Below are 22,278 nucleotides of genomic sequence, written 5' to 3' on the forward strand. Positions count from 1 at the left end.
TACCTCCGAAGCCAAATCCTCATCCATCCAAAGTCTAAGTGTTTTCCTCTCTCTTTTGTGTTCATTGCGACCTCCGGCACATCGGGCTCAACGCATCGTTGCGTCGTGTTCTTGTTACCTCGCTCGCAGTGTATTGATTCAGTGCACACGATGGCAACGCGTCGTGCTCAGTGTGACGCTCGTCTTAAGAGAAGAGGGATCCTGTTAGCTGAAGAGGTCGGGAATTCTGCGGCAGCTGGAAGACTTGACCTCAACGGGTCAACCATCCGAGGATGGCGCCTGCAGCTGGAGGGGCTCTTTAAATGTGAGCCCGACTGCAAAGGATTTCGTGAGCCTCGCCACGGCCATTACGCCCAGCTGGAGAAAAAGTGGCGGACTTTGTTATCGAGCAGCGCAATTGTCTCATGGGGCTCAATGTCGAGCTGATCCGTTGGAAAGTTAGAGACGTTGCTCGGGAGATGGGAAGTTCAGAGCATCTCGTGGTCGGGTGCAGACGTTTATTGAGAGAGGAATGGATACTCTCTGCGGCGAACAACATCGATGCGGCAGAAGTTACCCGGGAGACTTCGATAGCGAAAAGGAGGACTTAGTTTCTGAGAACTCGGCCTGCGAAAGCGAGGAAGGTGAGTAAGCATGTTCGCCACTGTTTTGCGTCCCTATTTATTTTTTTCCCGCTGGGCAGCATGTAAAGTCACCCCTCGCGTTACATTCGAGTAAATACGGTATTTTGAAATGTGAACGTCTGCAGAACATAGCTCAGGTTCACTCATAATGCTTATTCTAGAATGCAGTCAGTTTCAGACCTTAGAAAAACGGCTGGACTAACTAGCCTCTGTTAAGAAGAAAATGGAACACAACAGGATTGTTTTCTTCAATCATATTCTGCGTGGCTATTACAAAGTAAACCTCGAAAGGTACATTATAGCAGACAGTTCCACCCATTCAAGGACAAAACACACTAAAGATATCAAACCACTGACTTGCAGGGCAGACTCTTTTCATTTTTTTTTTCTCGTGAGGACAATAAATGACTGGGAAAAACTGCCGAATGAGGTTATAAATTCTAAGACTACGGGCTTTGAAGCTGCACAACGGGAATATTCTATGAGTGCGTATAAATGTTTTTGTGTGCTAGCCCTGTTACCTGTCATTGCTGTCTGTTTTCTTTTTGTTAACTTCTGACAGTCGGACCTGCCCTTAATTACAATTGTTTGTACTTTGCTATTACGGCCATGCGCCTTCTTGTCACATCGCACCACTGCGGCTGACGTGTGCACTGTTCAAATATTCGTTTCTGTGTGTACATTTGTTTTTCTTGTTTGTCAACATTTTGTCATATCACGTGCTGTCAGTGCCGTGCAAGAATTCCTAGTGTTCAGAGTTCGTAATTTTTTCAGTTTTTGTTGTATTTTGCATGCAACAGTTCTAACAAAATGTGTACTGGTAAAACTGCAACTCCTGCCTTGGCCTGTGCCGGCAGCAGGAATAAATAAATAAATACATATAACACTTCTTTTTGCCTCATTGTTTGCAGAACATCTGAAAACAGATTTCTTCCAGACATAATCGTATACTTTTGCAGACGTTTGTTACACGTTGCGTAGCCCTTCTTGTGCTTCGTGGGGTAGTTTTTAGGCATTCGGTGGAGGCCAGAAGCTCTGCCATGGTTAGGTCAGAAGTAATCCCATCGGAGGGCTCTGTAACGGATAAGTCAGCAGGAGATGTAGACGTGCAGTCGTAGTGTGGAAAAAAACTGACAGGCTGCTTGTTGTGCAAATGTATCCTCATCCACATTCAGCGCGAGGCGATTGCTCTCTGTGTAATCTGGAACCTGAGAATTGGTCGCTCCATGTCTATTGCCCTGCGTACAGGACAAGCGGGCACACCATGCACCCCAGCGTCTCCAGTTGCCTAGCCGCTTTGCAGAGCGCCGTGCACGTGCGGTAGCCCGGTGAAGAGCAGGAAGTGCCGATGGGTCGCCGCGTTGACGAGAAGCATAATGATCTGCCTGGCGATGGAGAGTGCACAGATTCAGGGGGTGTATATCCGGGTTTAGGTAGTCAATTTGCAGTAGTGGTAATATATAGTGGGTCGCAAAAACAGCAGAGTACAGTGCTAAGACGGGTTGAGTGCAAATAAACTATTGTCTGCACGTACAGAGTCCCATGATGTTATGCGTACGCTGCGACATATTTTCCGTGGACTCGAAGTAGTGAGGGAGATAAAAATGAGGTTGTGATCAGAACCCCAAGTATTTGAATCAGCAGCCAAACGAGGGTTAGCGGGGACTAACCACCAAGTCATATCAGGTTGTCACATATATTAAGGAGCCTAAATTATATTTTAAAGGAAAAGGGTGTGAAGAAGACGACGCAAATTAACAGAAGAATAAAGAGGAGGAAGGAGAAGCATTCGGTGAGGTGGAGAGAGATGATTGGTGGAGAAGCATTCGGCGAGGTGGAGAAGAGAAGACTACGGAGGCTATAAAAGGGCGAGTGAGAGCGAGGCATGGGGGGAACAGCTGAGAAGCGGAGGCTCCGGCGGGTCAGGGACACTTTGGCTGGAAGAGAGCGACGCCGGCTACTGCTCCGGTGAGCTCGCGTTCTACGACATCGCATCGTAGACTTCCTGCCGTGCCTGAGCCCGTTCCGGGGAGTCAACAGAGGACGCTACCACCTGCTACGGCCAGGGGTGTCTCCAGTGCTGTTGACATCCATCCGGGTGGTGCCCTAACACCAACAACACCGGCGTCACCTCCACGGGCGCTTGGACCGGGAGCTTGTACGATGCAGCCAGCGACGCCAGCCCAAGCACGGCGAACGCCGCCTCGACGCCGCCTGCTGGATCCATACAACGCTGCAGCCACACCGAACCAACCGTGAGCACGAACGCTGACCGCTAATAGTAGAACATAATAGTAGACGCTAGTAGCAGTGTGTCCGGGTCGTGTGTATTTATAGTCTGTGTTTTGTGTTAGTTTTGTTAGTTTTGTGTTTGTGGGTGTGTGCCACGTAGGGTGTATTAAATGTGCGTTTGTCTGGGTACACCCGTCGCCTAGTCCATCCTTTCGGTCCGAGTGTTCTCCCGAGAGATCCGTGACAAAGATAAGTGGCGAGCCTGCCAGGATACATTTCCTTTTTCTTTTTTGCTTTGTCTCGGATTTTTCCGATCTCTCGACGGCAGAAAGTATGGACTTGGCAAAAACCTTAGAGCTGGCGCTCAAGCTAGGGTTAAGCGAGAAAGAAGCGATGCGTCTCTGTGACGAGGAGAAAGAAGAGGCAAAAAGGCAGATTGAGGAAAGGGCGCAAGCACGCGCAGACACTCATGATGCAGAAGAGCGTGAGGCGAAAAGAGCTCGCGAGGCAGAAGAGTGCGAGGCGAAAAGAGCTCGCGAGGCAGAAGAGCGCGAGGTGAAAAGAGCTCGCGAGGCAGAAGAGCGAGAAGCTAGAAGAGCCCGCGAGGCAGAAGAACAGGAGAAAAGAAGGATAGAATGGGAGAAGGAGTTTATTTTGTGGAAACAGGCACATGTCGCGGGAAGATATGAGGAGATCACGGACAATGATCAGCGTTCCTTAGCGGGTACAGAATCTCCTAGACCAGCCAGAGTTTGCCCACGGAAACTGATGGCTCCTTTTTATGACAAGAGAGATGATTTGGATGCATATCTGCAACGATTCGAGCGGATAGCTTTGGGGCAAGGCTGGGAGCGCAGTGAATGGGCCACGGCATTAAGCATGTGTTTAGTCGGAGAGGCGCTGAATGTGTTTGGAAGGATGCCTGCTGCTGATTCCATGGACTACGAGAAAGTTAAAAAAGCACTCCTCCAAAGATTCAGGCTTACGGCAGAGGGTTTTCGTGAGAGATTTTGCACCGCAAAACTTGAGGATTCGGAAACTGCTAAGCAGTTTTCCTGCAGGCTATCCAACTATTTTGATAGGTGGCTTGATATGTCAAACACAGAAAAGAGTTTTGAAGGGGTGCGTGACAAGCTGGTCACAGAGCAATTTTTAGCGTGTTGCAGCTCAAAGCTGGCGCTATTCCTGAAGGAAAGAAAGTTGTGTTCATTAGAAGAGTTCGCCGACACTGCAGATCAATTCCTCGAGGCTCAAGGGCTAAGAAATTTGAATAAGGCAAAGGAGGAAACCCAAAAGGTCCTAGAGACAGATGCAAGGTGGGACACTGTCAAGGTGGCAAGGCTCTGTGGCAAGGTGGGACACCGTGCAGCTGGCTGTCGGACTAGTAGTGCTGCCCAAAAAACACAGGTTGTGTGTCAAGGTTGTAAGAGGAGGGGTCATACTTTGGATGAGTGCCGATACAGAACACAGGACCGAGCTGCATGTGTTGTCGACTCAAGGGTAGAACTTGTCACGCCACCCGAAGTTCCACAGCTGAAAGGAGAGCAAACGCCGCTGGAAAATGAGGCAGTGAGTGGAACACCCAAGTCGAAAGCAGCAATGCCACTGGTGGTTGGGCAAATAGGGGACCATCCTATATTGGTGCTTAGAGACAGCGGAGCTAACACAGTCTTGGTTCGTAGAAGCCTGGTGAAGGACGAGGATCTTACAGGGAAAGCGTCGGCCGTCACTCTGGTAGACAGCACAGTAAGGTACCTTCCTGAAGCCAGGATCCTAGTGTCCACGCCATATTATACTGGGCAGGTAGTGGCAAAATGCGTAGACCAACCCATCTACAATCTCATCTTGGGGAACATTACGGGTGCAAGAGGTGTCGAAGACCCCGATCCCGAGTGGAGGATGCTCGACGGTGAAGAACATCCAAAAGAGGAAAGGCCTGTGACAGCTCAGACGGGCGCAGTCAGTTTTTCGTCGGCAGTGAGACAAGAGCTCAAGCGACAGCCCGAGCAACGCAGCATCCGCTCTCTGCTTCTGTTACGATGTGCCTGAGCGTAACACCGGGCGAAATTGCAACTAGGCAAAAGGAAGACCCGAGCCTGAAGACCTGCTTCGAAAGAGTCGGGGAAAAAGTGAAAAGAAAGAAGAGTCGCACGTCCTTCGAATATCAATTGGTAAATGGTCTTCTGCACAGGGAGTGCATATTTAGTTCAGGAAGGCGGGTCCAATAGCTGGTGTTACCGAGAGATATGCGAGAGGCCGTGCTGCGCTTAGGTCATGACGCCATTATTGCCGGACTCCAGGGTGTTCAAAAAACGGTGTCTAGGATCACCAAGGAGTTCTTTTGGTCGGGTGTTCAGTGACGTTAAGCACTCTGTTCGCTCATGTGACGTGTGCAGTGCAGTTCCGAAGGGAAGAGTAGGTTCCGTACCTCTGGGCAAGATGCCAGCCATCGACCTACCGTTTCAGCAAGTGGCTATTGACATTGTGGGGCCAGTCTCTCTAGTATCCGCCAAAGGCAATAGACATGTGCTTACTCAGGTTGACGTGGCCACTCGTTATCCTGACGCTATTCCACTGAGAACTATTGACAGTATCCAAGTGGCGGAGGGTCTCGTGGAAATGTTTTCGCGTTATGGGTTTCCGAGGGAAGTTTTGAGTGACCGGGGCTCGAACTTCACATCGGAACTAATGAAGGAGGTTAACTGCCTTTTGTCAGTAAGACAGTTACTGACGACGTCTTACCATCCCATGTGTAATGGGCTTGTAGAGCGGTTCAACGGCACTCTCAAAAATATGATCAAGAAAATGTGCCAGGAGAGACCTACTGATTGGGATAGATATCTCCCAGCTCTTTTGTTCGCTTACTGCAAAGTACCACAAATGAGTTTTGGTTTCTCGCCCTTTGAGATGCTGTATGGGAGAACCGTTAGAGGTCCACTTAATACTCAAGGAGCTGTGGGCTAATAAAGAGATTTCATCAGATCTTAAGACAACATACACATACGTTCTTGAGTTGCGGGACAAGTTGGAAGAAACATGCAGGCTTGCCCATCAAGGCCTGGAAAGGGCGCGCGAACGCTCTAAGGGCTACTATGACAAGAAAGCCACTCATAGGAATTTGAATCCGGGCGACAAGGTTCTCATCTTGCTACTCGCGGATCACAATAAGTTACTGATGCAGTGGAAGGGCCCTTACCTTGTGACGCAGAAGAAAAATGACATGGATTATGAGTTACTGATAAATAACACCAAGAAGGTGTTCCATGCAAACATGTTGAAAAAGTACGAAGAAAGAGTTCCCGTTCAGTGCGCCCCCAAGGTAGCATGCTCGGTAGTAGCCGAGGAGACAGATGATGTTGTCGAGATGCCCACATGCAGTGGGAAGAAAACTGTAGGTTGGGATAAGGTGCTGGTTAACCCCAATTTGAATGAAGACCGAAGTTCACAGATAAAGGCCCTACTCCAAAACAAAGAGGATGTGTTTTCAGATGTGCCGGGCAAAACGGATGTCATATGTTGCAGACTAGATCTCTCTACAGATAGACCAATCAGCATGAAGCAATACCCACTACCTTTAGCAGTTCAAGAATCAATAGAAAAGGAGGTGCGGGATATGTTGGAGCTTGGTGTGATTGAGAGGTCGTGGTCAGCATACAATGCGCCTCTTGTGGTTGTCAAAAAACCCGATGGTACTAACCGACTGTGTGTAGATTTTCGGCGGCTAAATGACATCATAGTACCCGATGCAGAATCCATACCAAGAGCGGACGTGGTGTTCGCTAAGGTGGCTCACAAAAGGTTTTTTTCTAAATTTGACTTAGCTAAAGGGTATTGGCAAATACCAATGGAAGATTCTTCTAAAGAAAAGACTGCCTTTTCGTGCTCGGCGGGTTTATTCCAATTTAAATTCATGCCTTTTGGTTTGAAGACAGCATCTGCAATATTTACGAAGCTGATGAGGGAGGTTTTGGATGGGCTCCAAAATGTAGAACACTATATTGATGACATCCTGGTGGCAATAGATACGTGGGAAGAGCATGTAATTACATTGGAAAAACTATTTGATAGAATTCAGCTAGCCAGGTTGACCTTAAAACCGGCGAAATGTGAGGTGGGCTTTGAAGCCATTTCTTTTCTCGGTCACAAGCTGGGGATGGGCCGCATTGCGATGAAAGACGACATCTTGGACAAAATATAGCAGGCCCAGACACCGATGAACAAGAAGGAGGTGCAGTCGTTCCTGGGGTTAACGGGATACTACAGGGACTTTATTCCCGATTATGCCCACATAGCCGACCCGCTTGTCGAACTCACTAAGAAGGGGGCAAGCAATAAGCTGACTTGGACTGCTGAACATGAAAATGCATTCGTGATGTTAAAAGGGTGTATGGCAAAACCGCCTGTTCTGCTTGCTCCGAATATGGATAAAGAGTTTGTGCTTCACACTGATGCATCAGACCGAGCTTTAGGAGCCGTACTCTTGCAAGAAGAGAATCGCGTGCTACATCCGGTATTTTTTGCAAGCAAGAGATTATCGGCTAGTGAATGCAACTACTCCACTGTTGAAAAGGAATGTTTGGCGGTGGTGTGGGTGGTAAAAAAATTCCACATTTATCTGTATGGGAGACATTTCAGGATTCAGACAGATCATCAGCCGCTTGAATACTTAACCAAGGCCGAAATGAGCAATAGTAAAGTTATGAGATGGAGTTTGGCCTTGCAAGAATACTCATTTCAGGTGGAATGTATTAAAGACAGAGATAACGTTGGAGCGGACTTCATGAGTAGAGCCCACTGAACAGCTCTAGGTATCTCTGTCATGTATCTGGTTGTTGTTGTTGTGTTAATGTATCTCTGGGTCGTATCTTGTTGTTGTTGCTGTTTTTGGTGTTATGTGATTATACAAGGGAGTGTGTTGGGGACACGAACATGTTTATTAAGGACTCTGTGCGGACAGCGGCAGTGGTGTGTTAGCGTTCTGGAAACGCAAATTGGTGTGCTGTGTTAGTGGTGTGCGTTTGGTGTGTGCTGTACCTCTGCGGTGTGGTGTGTGCTGGGTTCAGAATCGCTCAGAAGATAGCCGGTTGGCTGGATGGCTTGGAGAGGAGGGTGACGTGAGCAGTTTTTCATGGAAAAACTCTTGAGAGAGGGGGCCCTTGTCACATATATTAAGGAGCCTAAATTAAATTTTAAAGGAAAAGGGTGTGAAGAAGACGACGCAAATTAACCAAAGAATAATGAAGAGGAAGAAGAAGCATTCGGTGAGGTGGAGAAGCATTCCGCGAGGTGGAGAAAGATGATTGGTGGAGAAGAGAAGAAGACGACAACAAGGCTTACGTGGACTAACACTGAGGCTATAAAAGGGCGAGTGAGAGCGAGGCACGGGGGGAACATCAGAGAAGCGGAGGCTCCGGCAGGTCAGGGACACTTTGGCTGGAAGAGAGCGACGCCGGCTACTGCTCCTGTGAGCTCGCATTCTACGACATCGCATCGTGGACTTCCTGCCGTGCCTGAGCCCGTTCCAGGGAGTCAACAGAGAACGCTACCACCTGCTACGGCCAGGGGTGTCTCCAGCGCTGTTGCCATCCATCCGGGTGGTGCCCCAATGCCAACAACACCGGCATCACCTCCACGGGCGCTTGGACCGGGAGCTTGTACGACGCAGTCAGCGACGCCAGCCCAAGCACGGCTAACGCCGCCTCGACGCCGCCTACTGGATCCATACAACGCCGCAGCCACACCGAACCAACCGTGAGCACGAACACCGACTGCTAATAGTAGAACATAGTAGTAGATGCTAGTAGCAGTGTGTCCGGGTCGTGTGTATTTATAGTCTTTGTGTTTTGTGTTAGTTTTGTTAGTTTTGTGTTCTAGTGTGTGTGCCACGTAGGGTGTATTAAATGTGCGTTTGTGTCGGTACACCCGTCGCCTAGTCCATCCTTTCGGTCCGAGTGTTCTCCGGAGAGATCCGTGACACAGGTGAGGCCACCTCAGAGCGGTATTCGGGCGGCTTGAAAAGTTGACAGGAATGATCTGAAAACCTGCCTTAGATGAGTGCACCCCTTGAAGAATCCTATGGGCAACCCCACGCTCCGTAGTCGGCCGGCGTAAGTGCCATGAGAAAAATATTGCCCAGCTTACACGCTCTATGATCTAACAATGCTTTAGTTGTCACCCAATCAAGAATTTGCAAACTGGCAGCCAGCTTATAGCTTTCACGAGCCAAATGTTGTTGTTGCCTCAATACGATGGCCAAATGTGCAAAACAGAAGAAAACAAAACCATAACCATAGCCCCTGGCAAACCACTTGCAAGGTTGACACAGGAAAGAAAGCTGCATCGCTATGAGCATCAACACTTCCAACAAATCCGAGTCGCGAGGTGCGTGATCATAGAATGCAAAAACTCTCACATTTGCGAGTTTATGCTCTGCAATTTTATTGTGTGCTTATACTGCAGGTGTGGCTTCATACGGCTCAATACATTTCAGGCCGCAGCATGTCGCTGAAGAAATTGTCTTTTGCCTTTGTGTGTGCTCTGCGGGTTCCTGACATGTTCGCACTTTTACCAATTGGGGCAAAGCTCTGGAAATGTCTAGCCACAGATGCAAATAAATTTGCCACGGCCAAAGCTATTCGGGTAACCAGAGTTGAGGCAGTTGACTTTGATGCAGGTTGAATTAAGTACTTCCATTCATACTGGATAATGAGTATCGCGTGCGCCAGCGGACAAGTAAACGCAAGAACTGCTAAGGCACTGACTACACTGGTGTCTAGCTGCTAAAAATTGAATGAATCTCGGTGTTTTTCTCTGACAGTCTTGCTGACACAGTCATGAGTGAGTGTTTCGTAGCTCTGGCGGTCGTGACTATCGATGCACCATTTACTTTGTTCCCTTCTGCCTTTGATCGCACAGCTAGTGCAATGTTGCGATTGCCGCGCTGTTTGCTTTTGCGAGGTGGCCATAAAAGTCCTGGTACACATGCGCCGAGCAACTGTCGTAACTGTCATTGGAAGCTCTGCTGTCTGTTCTGGGGCCCAATGGAGGCGATGCATCCGGCGGTACTAGTAGCCAGCTGATCAATTTCGACAAGAGACTGATTTACATAAAGTTACAATTTCGTTATCTATAGTTTGTTGAAGGAAAGAGCCTAACATATCAACATTGATGTTTCAGCAAAGAAACCAGGCACTCTGCTGTAATGGATTCATGCAATGAATTACGATTGTTTAATAGTCGGAGCCAGGCCAGAACAAATCCTCGATACCTTTCCATTGGAGTATTTATTTTCCCTTCTACGTGCCCTCGAAGCATCTATGGTAATATTGTTAAATGCACGAGGCATATAAACATTGCTGATGGGGCCTTGGAATTTTCATTTGGACTTCTTTGCTCTCTCTCATTTTGCAGGTATCCTAACTGATGTTGAAAACACGAGGACTGCGATTTTGCCAGCATAATCGTAAAGGACTCACTGGTTGATGCTCGTATCCTGTAAAACAGTCTATCCTTTGATCTGAATATGTGTTGAGCATAGTCCAGTGCAGTAGTAGTAGTAATAATAATTTATTTGGGCATACTATACAATATATAATGCGTCCTCGAGGTGAGGCTAAAGGAGAAAGATGAAGCATGCCTCCTGACGAGGCTTACACACCAAATGATACATCTAAAACAACGGTGGCCTCATGGACAACAGAAAAACACTTTCACAATAATAAACAAAATTTATCACAATAGAAATAGCAAACAATGATGAACAATGGAAAACATGCTGAACAACAATTAGCAGTAAATGAAAACACTTTCATGATATGACATTCGGGTAGAAAAGTAAACAGCGCATAAAGTATGCCGAGTTAAAATTTATACACGAGGAAAAAGAATCCAGTTTTTTCTTAAACAAAGATACACTATGATTTTCTACAGGAAATTCTACTAGAGCATGATTGTACATAAGGTTACAGTTTGGTTATCTATAGTTTGTTTTCCATAGTTTGTTCCAGGTCTTGCATTGATGGGGCAACCGCACGTAAACCATGCATAACGTCTCTTGAATTGTAAGCATTTTGGAAAGAACTGAAATCGTGCTTAACTTTATAAAAGCCAAACTGAAATTGTAGGAATAAAATAAATTACAAACATGAAATGTTTCGAAAAGATTTGCTTCGACAGCTGGGCTTGAAAATAATGAACGTAGAGCTGTTTTCAGAAGTGAAAACAATTTATACGAATCGGTTTTTTTGGAATTACCCCACACCAGGTACGAGGCCAAAATATAATTGTTTTTTAACCTGTTGCGGGAACAGATGCTTAATATGATAGGTAACACCAACAGACCTGGCCATTTTCAGTCTAATGCAGTTTACATGATCTGTCCAAACCATATCACTGTAAAAATACACACCTAGAAACTGGCAAGTATGCACTTGCTCGATGTTCAAGTCATTAAAAGCGAATTTGATTTGATGATCTAATGGTTTTTTTCTGTATGCAAGAGCATAAAATTTGTTTTGTTGACGTTTTATTGAAATCGGTTGACAAAGAGCCAAACCGCTAACTCGTTAAGCCAGATATTAGATTGGTGTTCAAATACTTGAAGACTGGAGCCAGAAAAAAGGCATTAGTATCGCCGGCATACAACATTTTTAGGAGTTAATGGAATGTTGACAATGTTATTGATGTATAAAATGTATAAAAGGGGTCCCAAAATTGAACCCTGAGGGACACCTAAATTTAATCTACCAAAACTGGATTTTACACCGTCAATCTGAGTATACTGGATCAGGTATCCTACTTTCCAAAAGTGCATTTCCAACTCGGCAGATCCCATAAGTTTCGAATTTGTAGTGTTGAGTGCTTCACAGATTCAAAGGCTTTGCACAAATCAAAGAAAAATTCTAACAGAAAAAAGCCTATTTTCAAAATTATTAATTGCAGATATTTAATATCTAACAGTGCTGATTGGGTTGATTTACCAGCCTGAAAGCCAACTTTTGGGGGCAGATTAGATGTTCAGATTGTAATAAGTTATGTAGTGGCCTGAAAAGTATATGCTCGGCTAATATTGAAAACAGAGGCAATACCGAATTAGGACGACAATTGTTCAGGTTATTTTTGTCGCCCCCTTTGAATAGCGCAGCAACATGTGCAACTTTTAATTTGCTGGGGAATACACCAGAGAACAGCATTCTATTGCAAATATGAGTAAGGAATTCAGTGATAGCATTAACAGCACATTTTATGGAAAAAACAGCAACTTCATCAACTCCAGATGAGCACGTGCTTCTAAATGCGTTAATGATAGAAATATCTACTCAAATAGGGTACAAAAGTATAGAATCAGTATTGCAGGATGGCAAGTAAGAATCTGCAGTCTGAGCTAAGCGGCAGCTAAGAGAAGATTGGTATGCTCTGGGCAGCTAAAAAGTGTTCGTTGAGTATATTAGCAAGTGAGTCTCTGGCATAATTCACCCCATTGATTGATTCTTAGCTCAGAAGGAAGGCCATTTTCCCTGTTGCCTTTGATGATGTTAATATCTTGACAAAGTGATATTGGGTTGTGTAACACAAAGACTTATTAATATATAAATTTTTGTCAACGAAATTTTTTAGCCTAATTACTGTGTGAGATTGCCTTGTTTAATTACAGGTTACTGCCCGCACTATAAAATAAGCTTTAACATGAGTGCCTCCGCCTTTCACTGAAAGTACCCTGCCTTTCTTGGTGCAGGCATGGTTACAGCTGATCCCATCGTCACAGTGCTTCCTGGGGAAAATACGAAAAAGCAGCTGCACCAGTCCGCCCACTGCAGTCGGAGCTTCATTAAGAAAGACCCCATAGAGCCGCACCTTCTCACCCAAACGGGTGGCTATCACATCCAGTGTGACCACTGTGGAAAGAGCTTTGCACGAAAATATGACTTCATGAGACACATGCGTACCCATACTGGCAAGCGTCCGTACAAGTGCCAGGTTTGCCCCATGGCTTTGCCACCGAATGCAACCCTTGCAAGGCGTGTGTGAGCCCGCAAGAAAGAAAAGCCATATCAACGCCAGTTCTCTACCAAGGCATTCAAAGAAAATCACCTTTTAGAACGCCGTGAACTCAATACACACTCTGGAAAAACCTTAGCACTGTAAAGGTTTGTTGCCTTTTACTGAAATTGATTATGAGAGCCATTGCTAGCTAAGAATATATTAGCCTTATTGGCTAAAAGTATGCTAATTTGCATGGCTTCAAAGTAATCTGGCACTGGGCAATTTTTCATGTCCTTTCTCTTATCCATAAGAAGTGTGATTATACTGAGCTGCTACTGTAATTGACTGAAACTGGCATGGTATGTGCATGTGAAATCTTTCATTGGAACATGGTATTTTGCAGCAAGATTAAAGTTTTGCTGTATAATTTAGTAACAGCTCGTTAATTAAAACTTCAATGGACCAGTAAAAATGTTTGAATTATTCAACCACTTTGAAAAAGACTGACGCACACCGCTTGTATAATAGCAAGTTTACTTGGTAAAAGATTGGGCAATAGTCGCCGGCTTTTGCGATGAAAACAGTGCAAAAGTGATTGTTTTTAACATTTCCATCAACTCATTTTTGCACGTGCTTTGTCGGGGTGGGGTATCAGAGGAGAATAATTCCAAATGGGAAGGGCCTCCCCAAGAGAGGTGTGCGGGCAACTTCGCGGGATGCATTTAGGTTTTAATAGGGCTTTTTTGTCAACCGCTTGCCGTGCTGGTCATTCCTACATACAGCCTGCTTTCGGAGCCCATTCTAACTAACCAATACGAAATTTGTAGCATCCGAATTAGTGGGCATCCGATGCCACAGACTTGCATAGGGATTGGTTCCGACCATGCCAGCAATTCAAAGTATTCGGAGTTCGAAATTAACAAGGGTTTAATTAACAAGCTTTTACTCTGTGCATTACTGACATTATTTCTAGTCCTTCCACCATCAAAAGCATAAGCAGGTGAAAGAAAAGTGTTTTACATTGTGTTGTGTTCTTTTTTGTGTTTTATAGTACCATGAGCGCATAATGCTTGCTGTCTTATTGGGAGACAAGGACAAGGAGACAAAGCCCAACCTCCGAATGATATACGTTTCTTGCTTTTACTGGTAGGTTCTGAGTGTGTTCTTATTGTGTAAATTTTAGAAAAAAGAAAGAAAACTCCGCCACACCAGTCTTGTGCGTTATCATTTGTCAAATACCGTATTTACATGATTGTAAGTCGACTTGTATGTAGGTTGACCCTCCATATCACATTTCAGAAAAAATAAAAATTTGGAGGTTGTTTAAGCTTGGCCTTTGAAAATAGAATGCGATAGCATTATCCTGCGGCCGCCACTTATCACCAGCTGCTATCCGCTGCCGCGTGCGGGCGTGCCCTTGGGCACATTCAAAAATGAAAATGTATCAGTCACTGGAAAACTCCTCCACACTTGCGCCATCGTCCAACTAGCGCTGCCATCGTGATCGTTGTTTAGAGAATTCCCGCACTTCGCAAACAGCCACATCACGACATTGCGCGGAACAGCTGGAAATTTTGCCTCGCTGCAGCTGCCTCACCTGTATTACCCGTTGCAAACGTTGAACTTCCACCCCGGTGCACAGTTTGTTTCTTCAGCGTGAAGAACGACAGCAGTCTTGAATGTAGAAGTGAACGAGTGCCGGTCGGAGCACAATTGACAACTGACGAAGCACTACATTAAAAACTTGTGAAACATGACTGGGAGTAGTCAAATGCGTCAAAGGCAAAGAAGAACTAAGAGTGAGCGGCGTCGGCTCTTCCATATGCTACTGACACTCCCAAGCGCCGCTGCCATTCCGAGTGGCGGTGCCGCCGCGATTGGAACAGCAGCCCTTCCATCAATTATGATGCTCCCTTGAGCGCTGAGTGCGCAGTTAAAAGTGAAAAAACAAACAAACCCAGAGTATGTTTGTTAAGAGTAGAACACGAGTGAGTTATTGGGCCGCCGCCGCTTGTCAGCAGCCGCGATCTGCAACCACATGTGTGGAGTGGAGGTGGCGGGGGGAGGGGTGTGCCGATTTCCTGCTAACCAACGGCCGCCATAGGCCGCCGCACGCAGGACGGGGATGCCGGTTCTGCGCGTTGACATAGCAGCTGCTCAAGGCCAGCACCAAGGGCGATGCGACACAGCCGCGCAGTAAAAATGCTACCATGCTGTAGCATGCCTGATATATCGTTTATCTCGCCTTTATTTATAATGTCATGCTTTGGTTTCGATTGTAAATCAACTTACAATCGTGTAAATACGGTAGTCCTCTCTTGAATGTGGTGCCAATTCTTGTTAGACATTGTATCCCCAGCAAAGTCAGTCTTGCCAAATGTTATTTAAATTAGGCGAAAGGGTTTTGCGTTGCTGTCACAAGAGCACTTCTTGTCTTATTCCATTTGACCTTAGTGACTTTAACATTTCAGCATTTTTGCTGTCAGCCCTAACATGTTGGGCTTATCGAAACTCGGTGAACTTGCTTTGGCGATTAGATTTGGCGGGTGACTATTGACATAAAAATTATCGTAATTTAGAGCAGCTTGTGAAAGTAAATGTTTCAGAAATAGAATTTGAACAAAACATTTTCTCCTGTGCATTTAGATATTCAGCAGTGTGCTGTGGGCTCTAATACTTCAGCTGCTTTTTTCATGTTGCCGGTTAACCAGTGTTTAACTGCATTGTAGTTGGGAATTTTTTATTAGTTGTAACTGTATGTTGTAATTTATGAGATTTTTGTATAAATCAATAAAATATTCTGTTCATCCTTGCAGAGTACAAGAATGGATTAGCCCTAAAGAGCTGAAGCTATTGATAGCTTTGTCAGGCAACTGCCTGTACACGATGACAGTGGAAACACGTTATAGACATATAAACTTGTGTCATGTGGCATTGAAGGTCAATTAGATGCCGATGTATTTAGTATTGAGGAGTGCATATTATTTCTTTATTTGCAATGAAGGAGTGGTTTAAAAATCTTTATTTTGCAGTGGCTTCTCTCTAGGCAGCTTGTGGCAGGAGTCGACGCTCATTCGCTCCCATTTTCAGTTACAAGTTCCCTCACATCGTGAACACTGCTAGATTCAAAAAGCTTAACGCTTTTATTCAAGTTTCCACATCGATAGAAGCCTGTGAGTCCATTGACCCCCAAAACCCCGCTGCCTTTACAAACACTCGAGTGGGCGGTGGAGGCGGCCAGTGGTTTCGTCTGCTCCTTCATCTGCTACGGTACCCAGTTTGCTTTCGTTCGCTTATCATGCCGTTTGAAAACGTTTTATGTAGAGCTGTCTAGGCTGTCCAGTTTCAACCACTGCATCAGTGAGCAACTATAGCACTCGTGGCAGCATGCGGGATACCACTAGAAGATCGGGGTTTGTCCTGCTTCACAACAAGATTGCGGTGTTTTAAAAATATGTTGCCTTCGGATTAGCATTGCACACTTTGTCAGTCGTTTTGAAAGCACACGCCAACTGTTAACGAATGGCGGCCACCGTGAGTAGACTGCGAAACAAAAAATTGTTTGGAAGTTACCCAGTGCATTCTTTCCGAGCGCTCCCAGCCGAAGGTGACATACGCCCCCATATTGCGATGCTTTAAATATTTAAATATGTATACGTATATATATATATAAGGTGTACTCGGCTTTTCTTTACGAAGAGACGATATCTTAAGTGCACTGTGAAATCATAAAACTGCTTTGAAAACTTTTTTTGGCATGTATTTCTATAGGGTGCTGTCACGGTCCGAATGCACTCCTGCCTAAGTGAATTAAGGCGCGGACTCCCTCGACCAGGGTGACCATAGCGGCGGCAGCGACAGAGGCAGCGTCAAGTGGCCTGTCCGCCCTCAGGTCGCCGAGCAAAGTGATGCTGGTGAAAGGTTGTGCTTAGGATGTTAATTGAAAGACGGCTGCGACCTCGACAGAGGTCCCGTGTTTTCAGACAACACGCTGGGGAGTACAAGGACATTCATTCACCTGCTGGGAATCAGGGTGCCATTCCTTTCCCACGCAGGCACTGACCGGATTGCATTCATCACGTCGACACGACAGTGTTTGAGGACTGCCCTTTCCATAGACCGAGCTGTGAGAGTATCAGTGCTGCTCCTTGCCGTGGGTGTTACCACATTGGGCGTCTTCAATTATCTGCCTTGGGCTGCCGACTGGCTGACTGTGGGTTGCAAGATCACGGAGCCAGGTGCTCAATTTTCTCGGGCTACCTCAGGTACTTCCAGTGGCTGCCCAGAACGCGTTCATTTTTCTTTTTTTGTTTTTGTGGCAGTGCACCTACTACCTGGCTGAATAGTTTCGGGCTGCCATCAGGCAGCCAGACTCGCGAGGACAATTTTGTGCTGGCAGTACTCGAGCAACTAGCAGACACGGAGAGGTTGTATGCTAGCACAAAGTGATTGTGGCCATTTTTATCTGGACTAGAAGGACCGCTGTTCTTCGTGCAATGTTTCGCACGATGCGGGCACTAGTGTCGACAAGACCACGGTGCATATCGTCTGTGTCGCCAGCAGTGGCTCCTTTTGAGATAGTTCTCGCTGTTCATATATTTGCTTTGCGTACGTGTGTGTGACCCAAGTTCAATCGTCTGACCACCTCGGAAGCACAAATTTTGGCTTCATATTGCGATCACATAGATATGCACAAAATATTTCTGCTGTTAATTTCATGCACCCAGATGATATTGCGATAGTGCTCGATGCCTTTCACTAGAGAGGCTGCAGATTCCTGCGCCCAGTATGCACGCATATATGCATGTGCTGAACGTATTCACTAAGTTGTAGCATTGATACGGCAGCGTGTGGTATACGCTGCGTTCTGCACAGTGGAAAGGCAGATATACTTTAAGACATACTTGATTGATGGAAACATGTCCTTTATTACAAGCTCTCACGAGCACATTGCTCGAGGCATCTATGCGGGCATATATGGGGCCACGCAGTTTTCACATTGCGGCTTACGAGGCGTGCTGATTCTGTCATCGTCGACTGTCGTATAGCTTGAGGCTCGGGCCTTCTGCCAGAAATGCTTAAAATATCTGATAAGTACTGTACGCATGCAGCTCCTCGCGTATTTCTACAAGGGTGAAGAGTATAAAGAGAAAAGAGATGAGAATTTTTCATCGCGGATCATCATGCAAGCAGAAGCGCCGCCGACAAGCAAGGCCGAATTGTAGCGCCTTTCATTCGAGTGCTAGCATCTGCGGTAAGGCTGTATTATATACAGATATGATACGCAGCTAAATTTGTCCATTACACCGGCTTGCTCTAGATGAGCGTTCAACCATCTGCTATGCGCTTTTGTGGAGATTATTTGTGCTTTCCTTGCCGGCAGCAAAAGATTTCGGCTGACAGACTACATTTGAATAGAACTTACCCCGATTCTGTTTTACAGCCTGGGAAATAAGATTTCGACAATTTTATGTTTTGTTCACTTTAAGCTGAGGCTTGTGTTTTTGCAGAGATCAGCGGCACAAGGTGTGATCCACGATGGATAAGTTCAAGGCAGAGGACCTCCTTGAAATTTTGGAAGGAGTGGGCATTTCAGTAGAGCCCACTAAAACGAGAATCCATTTTGGGGCGTCACGCGGGCAGAATAGGTGACAGTCGAGGAGTGAGACGAGGCTTGGGAAATGATTCTGGAGTGAAGGCTCCAGGAGGAGAAAGAACAGGAAAGGCAAAAACTTCGCGAGGAACAAGAAAAAGAATAGCAAGGCTAATGCCGTGAGAGATGAGCTGAGCTAGTGAACCTGCACGAAAAAGAGCTGCAGGAGCTCACACCTGAAGTTTAGTTGCTGAAATGGGAAAAAGCGAGAGCTTTTTTGAGAAGTTTTCGAAGACGAGAAAGTTTTACAACTTTCCTCACAAATTTTCAAGCAAATTTGCGCTGAGGAGGAGCTAGACCAAGGCTGCTGGTTAAAGACGTTGCTGACCACACTGCCAGATGATATCAGCGGTGTATTAGTGCACCTGACCGACGAGGAGGTCAGCAACTATGAGACGGCGATAAGAGCTCTTTAGGGGTATTTTGCCATTCGTGTAGAGGCACACTCTAAAGTACGAAGTGATGGAAGCGGGCAGCGCTCCCACCTGAGTGTCATGCGACCAGTCTAGGAACCCTGCTTGGTTAGCTAGTGACACAGCCGTTGGCCAGGAGAGTAATGACAGCGCAGGTTTAAGCCCAGAAAGGACCTTTGGCAGCTGCAGGGGCAGCATTTGCCGATTTAGAGGCAGAGAAAAAGAGTTGCAGCTACCCCATCAAAAACAAAGCCGAGCGACCTGCTCCGTTAGCGAACACTGATAACGCGAACAAAGGCAAGGCGCCTGTCTCTAGCCCTTAAACAGAGGCTGCTTTGACAAGTGAAGCTGAAGCTTTCAAGAGGAGTGTAGTGAGTTTGCAGGCCAGTGCAGTAAAGGATACAAAGGATACTTTCCTTCAATGCGGCTGGCGAACAATAGTAGCTAAGTATTAGAGACAACGCTTTGCTGTAAAAAGAGTGACAGCGAGTTACTTGAATGCACCGCTGAAACCTCGGGCCAGAACGCAACGTTGGTGAAACAGCGTGGTTGAAATCAAGTTGCGGGACAGGGAGTTAGGATCATGATGTCGGATAGGAAGCCTCTGGAGAGCAAGTTGTTAGGCTCAGCAGAAAGTAAAGTGCGGTCGAGGCAATTTGTTAGTACGACATGCAGTGACTCATCGAAAGCGTGAGCCAATTGTTAGCAAAAAGCAGATGTGAATGGTGAGGGCAGTGCGATAAATGGAGGCACGCAGAACAGAACAACCTTGGCAGTGTCCGGAAGACGGGCTTGCACAAGGAGAGCCAAGTCATGCAGTAGTCTCTAGAGAAAGGACAAAGTATGGGCTCAAAACATTGTAAGACTGAGGGCTGGTCAACGCTGTAATCGTCTTAAAGTGTCAAAGCGGCTCTCCATATGTGATAGGCACTGCACTAAGACCAAACTGACTACACGGGTTCAGAAAAAACTAAAACCACCAGCCCCGTTGTGGCGACAGTGCTGAAGTTCTTGCATGGCGTGTGAAACTTGCAGCGAGCCACAGAGTAGCACGCCCTGCTCCTGCACGAATGAACGCAGCAGAATGCGTGCCAGTCAAAATTCTGGTATCGAGAGAGGAATACATACAGGCATTTCTTTCATGCTGCTCAGGTGTTGGGGACGTGCGGCCGGGGTGCGGTACAAATCATTGTTGCATGGTGTCTTGAGCTCGCAGGTGTAAACGCGCACTTAAGACCTTCGGTATTCTTCTTGTCGCGGCTGCTGAAAATAGTCTGTGACCGTGCAGGGTGTGGATAACGAACGGACTATCTCCCAAGAACTGCTGCGCTAGAGCCTCACTTTGCAGTATGCACTTGTACATAGGTTTAGCTGCATATTGTGACAGTGTCCGCTGACGACCGGAAGTACAGGGGAGTAACTAATGGGCCAATGTGGCATAGTTTCTTGCGTGGGCACTTCGAGGCGCAGGGTGTCTATAAGTGAATGGCAGGTCGTTGATCTGCTGTAGAAGCATTAAAGACGACAACACGGCACCCTGTGTAGCAACGGATGGGATTGTGGAAAGAGGTTAATTAGGATTGATATGGCTGGATACCTGAGACTGCTTTTCACATCTAACATGTCTTGGTCCAAGCACATCAATCTAACTTGCAGTAAAGCACTTCAGAGACTTGGGTATCTACGGTGCACATTACGTGCTGCACATCGTCATACAAAACTTTCAGCCTGCAAAACTGTAATCCGACCGCTTATCAAATACTGCTCTGTTGTTTGGAATCCGTATCAAGAATTGTACTGCGAGAAAATTGAATCTGTTCAACGCAATTCGTTTTATCTAATGTTGCTTCGACAGTGAATTTTCACCCCTGTCTAATCTCACTATCACTCACTATCTCTAACATCACTGTCAAGGCGTAGTAGGTACTCCGAGTGCCCCAGTCATATATACATATTCATTAGCTGTCTGCACCTCATGGCAATGAGCACCCATGTTAATTCTTCTACTCCATTATCAACTGGGTGCCATCATAGTTTAAATACTTTTCCACTTTACACATGCACTGATACATGTAAATAGAGCTTCTTCCCACATACCATCAAAAGCGGGAAATGCCTGCCGTGCGAAATTCATTCACTTGAACTTCAATATTTTTTTACTGCCATTGAATGTCATTAACACCTATGCTTTGTTCATTTTATATCGTATCTTGTACGTACTCCTATATATGTACGCGTGCATGAATCAACATATATATGCAACTGCCTACCATGTATCTTATGTCTCTACTTCTGCAATATCCCCTTAGGGGCTGCAGTATGTATAAATAAATAAATACGAATAAGTCCACAATGCAACTCTGCCTACGTTCATGACTGCTGCACAGAATTTCTCAATCACAAGGAACTAGTGTCGTTTAAGTGTTTCTTCTTACGAAAGCTAATCACGCCCTAAAGATGAGAGCACGGCACCCAGTGTAACTGGCTGGATGCTCGAAAGAGATGAATTATGATTAGTATGGTCGTATACGACAAAGTCTGAAGCGAATCTCTTCCCACATTCATAACCACTGCACTGAATTTTTTCTTTTAAGAAAAAGCAATCTGTTAAAGCATTATTTACTTGAAAAACTTAATCACAGAGTAAAAAAACAGTGCGGTACCCTGTGTAACAATGGACGGGATGCTTGGAAGAGATGATTTATGACTGGTATGTTTGGAAAACACTAAGTCAGCAGTGCAACTGGGCAGATTAATGATTGCTGGACTAAATTTCTGTGTGATGAAACAGTCTGTTGTTAAAGTGTTTACTTAAGAAAGCTGATCACACAACTTTATTAACAGCTCTTCCGCCTCTTAATTGTTCAACACAGTATAAGTTTGGATAGCTAGATTTGTTTATTGTTTGGATTGGTCAGTGGAGTAATGCAGCACCCTATAGGTAATATTTTTACAAGTTGTACCCTACAACAGTGCACATAAATTGCTCAGGCCTTTCCAAGAAGTGTTTCATCCCTGTTAACAATTTTTGCATTGCTTTAAGGCTGGAAAACTCTGCAATAAGTGATTGTTCAGTTACCTTCATTTTATCATGTCTTCTATGTTTTGTAATTCATACTTCTGTGTAGCTGTCTAAAACTGCTGTTGAGGATAGAAATTAATTGCCTCAAAGGGTGCCGTAAGGTTTCATGTTATACGTTCAAGCAGCTTTGAGGGGATGCTTTTCAGAGATATTGGATGATAGTTAAAAGAGCTTGAGTGGTTACTTCGTTCAAAAATTGCTATTGCTTTTTTCTCGCTTGAGAGTCATGTGAGGCACGAAAGGACTGCGATAAAATCGCTGCTTCCTCGTTTTAATTCACTACAATACTAAACC

The 22,278-nt window shown here is 45.7% G+C and overlaps 2 protein-coding genes across 6 annotated transcripts in view; both read left to right on the plus strand.

Annotated features, from left to right (window-relative positions):
- LOC144109662 (uncharacterized) overlaps positions 1-22,278 on the plus strand; it is a 50,927-nt gene that overhangs the window by 18,122 nt on the left and 10,527 nt on the right. The window contains exon 3 of the mRNA XM_077642471.1: positions 16,776-17,101. Within this exon, the coding sequence (XP_077498597.1) occupies positions 16,776-17,101 (326 nt within the window). The remainder of the gene's footprint in view (positions 1-16,775; positions 17,102-22,278) is intronic.
- On the plus strand, positions 58-21,260 carry LOC144110628 (uncharacterized). Of its 5 annotated transcripts, none has more exons than XM_077643662.1 (4): positions 58-623; positions 1,872-8,606; positions 12,589-13,000; positions 13,888-14,034. In XM_077643662.1, the coding sequence occupies exon 2, from the start codon at positions 3,189-3,191 to the stop codon at positions 4,902-4,904; it is 1,716 nt and encodes a 571-aa protein (XP_077499788.1). In that variant the 5' UTR covers positions 58-623; positions 1,872-3,188; the 3' UTR covers positions 4,905-8,606; positions 12,589-13,000; positions 13,888-14,034. The 5 variants fall into 5 exon arrangements, with proteins under 5 accessions (XP_077499788.1, XP_077499792.1, XP_077499789.1 ...); XM_077643663.1 differs by lacking the exon at positions 58-623 and adding an exon at positions 15,653-21,260 and having other exon boundaries at positions 2,889-8,606; positions 13,888-13,982; XM_077643664.1 differs by lacking the exon at positions 58-623 and adding an exon at positions 16,608-21,260 and having other exon boundaries at positions 2,889-8,606; positions 13,888-13,982.

Source organism: Amblyomma americanum, chromosome 11 (assembly GCF_052857255.1).
Source record: "Amblyomma americanum isolate KBUSLIRL-KWMA chromosome 11, ASM5285725v1, whole genome shotgun sequence".
Classification (NCBI taxonomy): domain Eukaryota; kingdom Metazoa; phylum Arthropoda; class Arachnida; order Ixodida; family Ixodidae; genus Amblyomma; species Amblyomma americanum.

Coding starts and splice junctions, on each gene's coding strand:
- LOC144110628 (XM_077643662.1), top strand. CDS start 3,189: ATGGACTTGGCAAAAACCTTAGAGCTGGCGCTCAAGCTAGGGTTAAGC.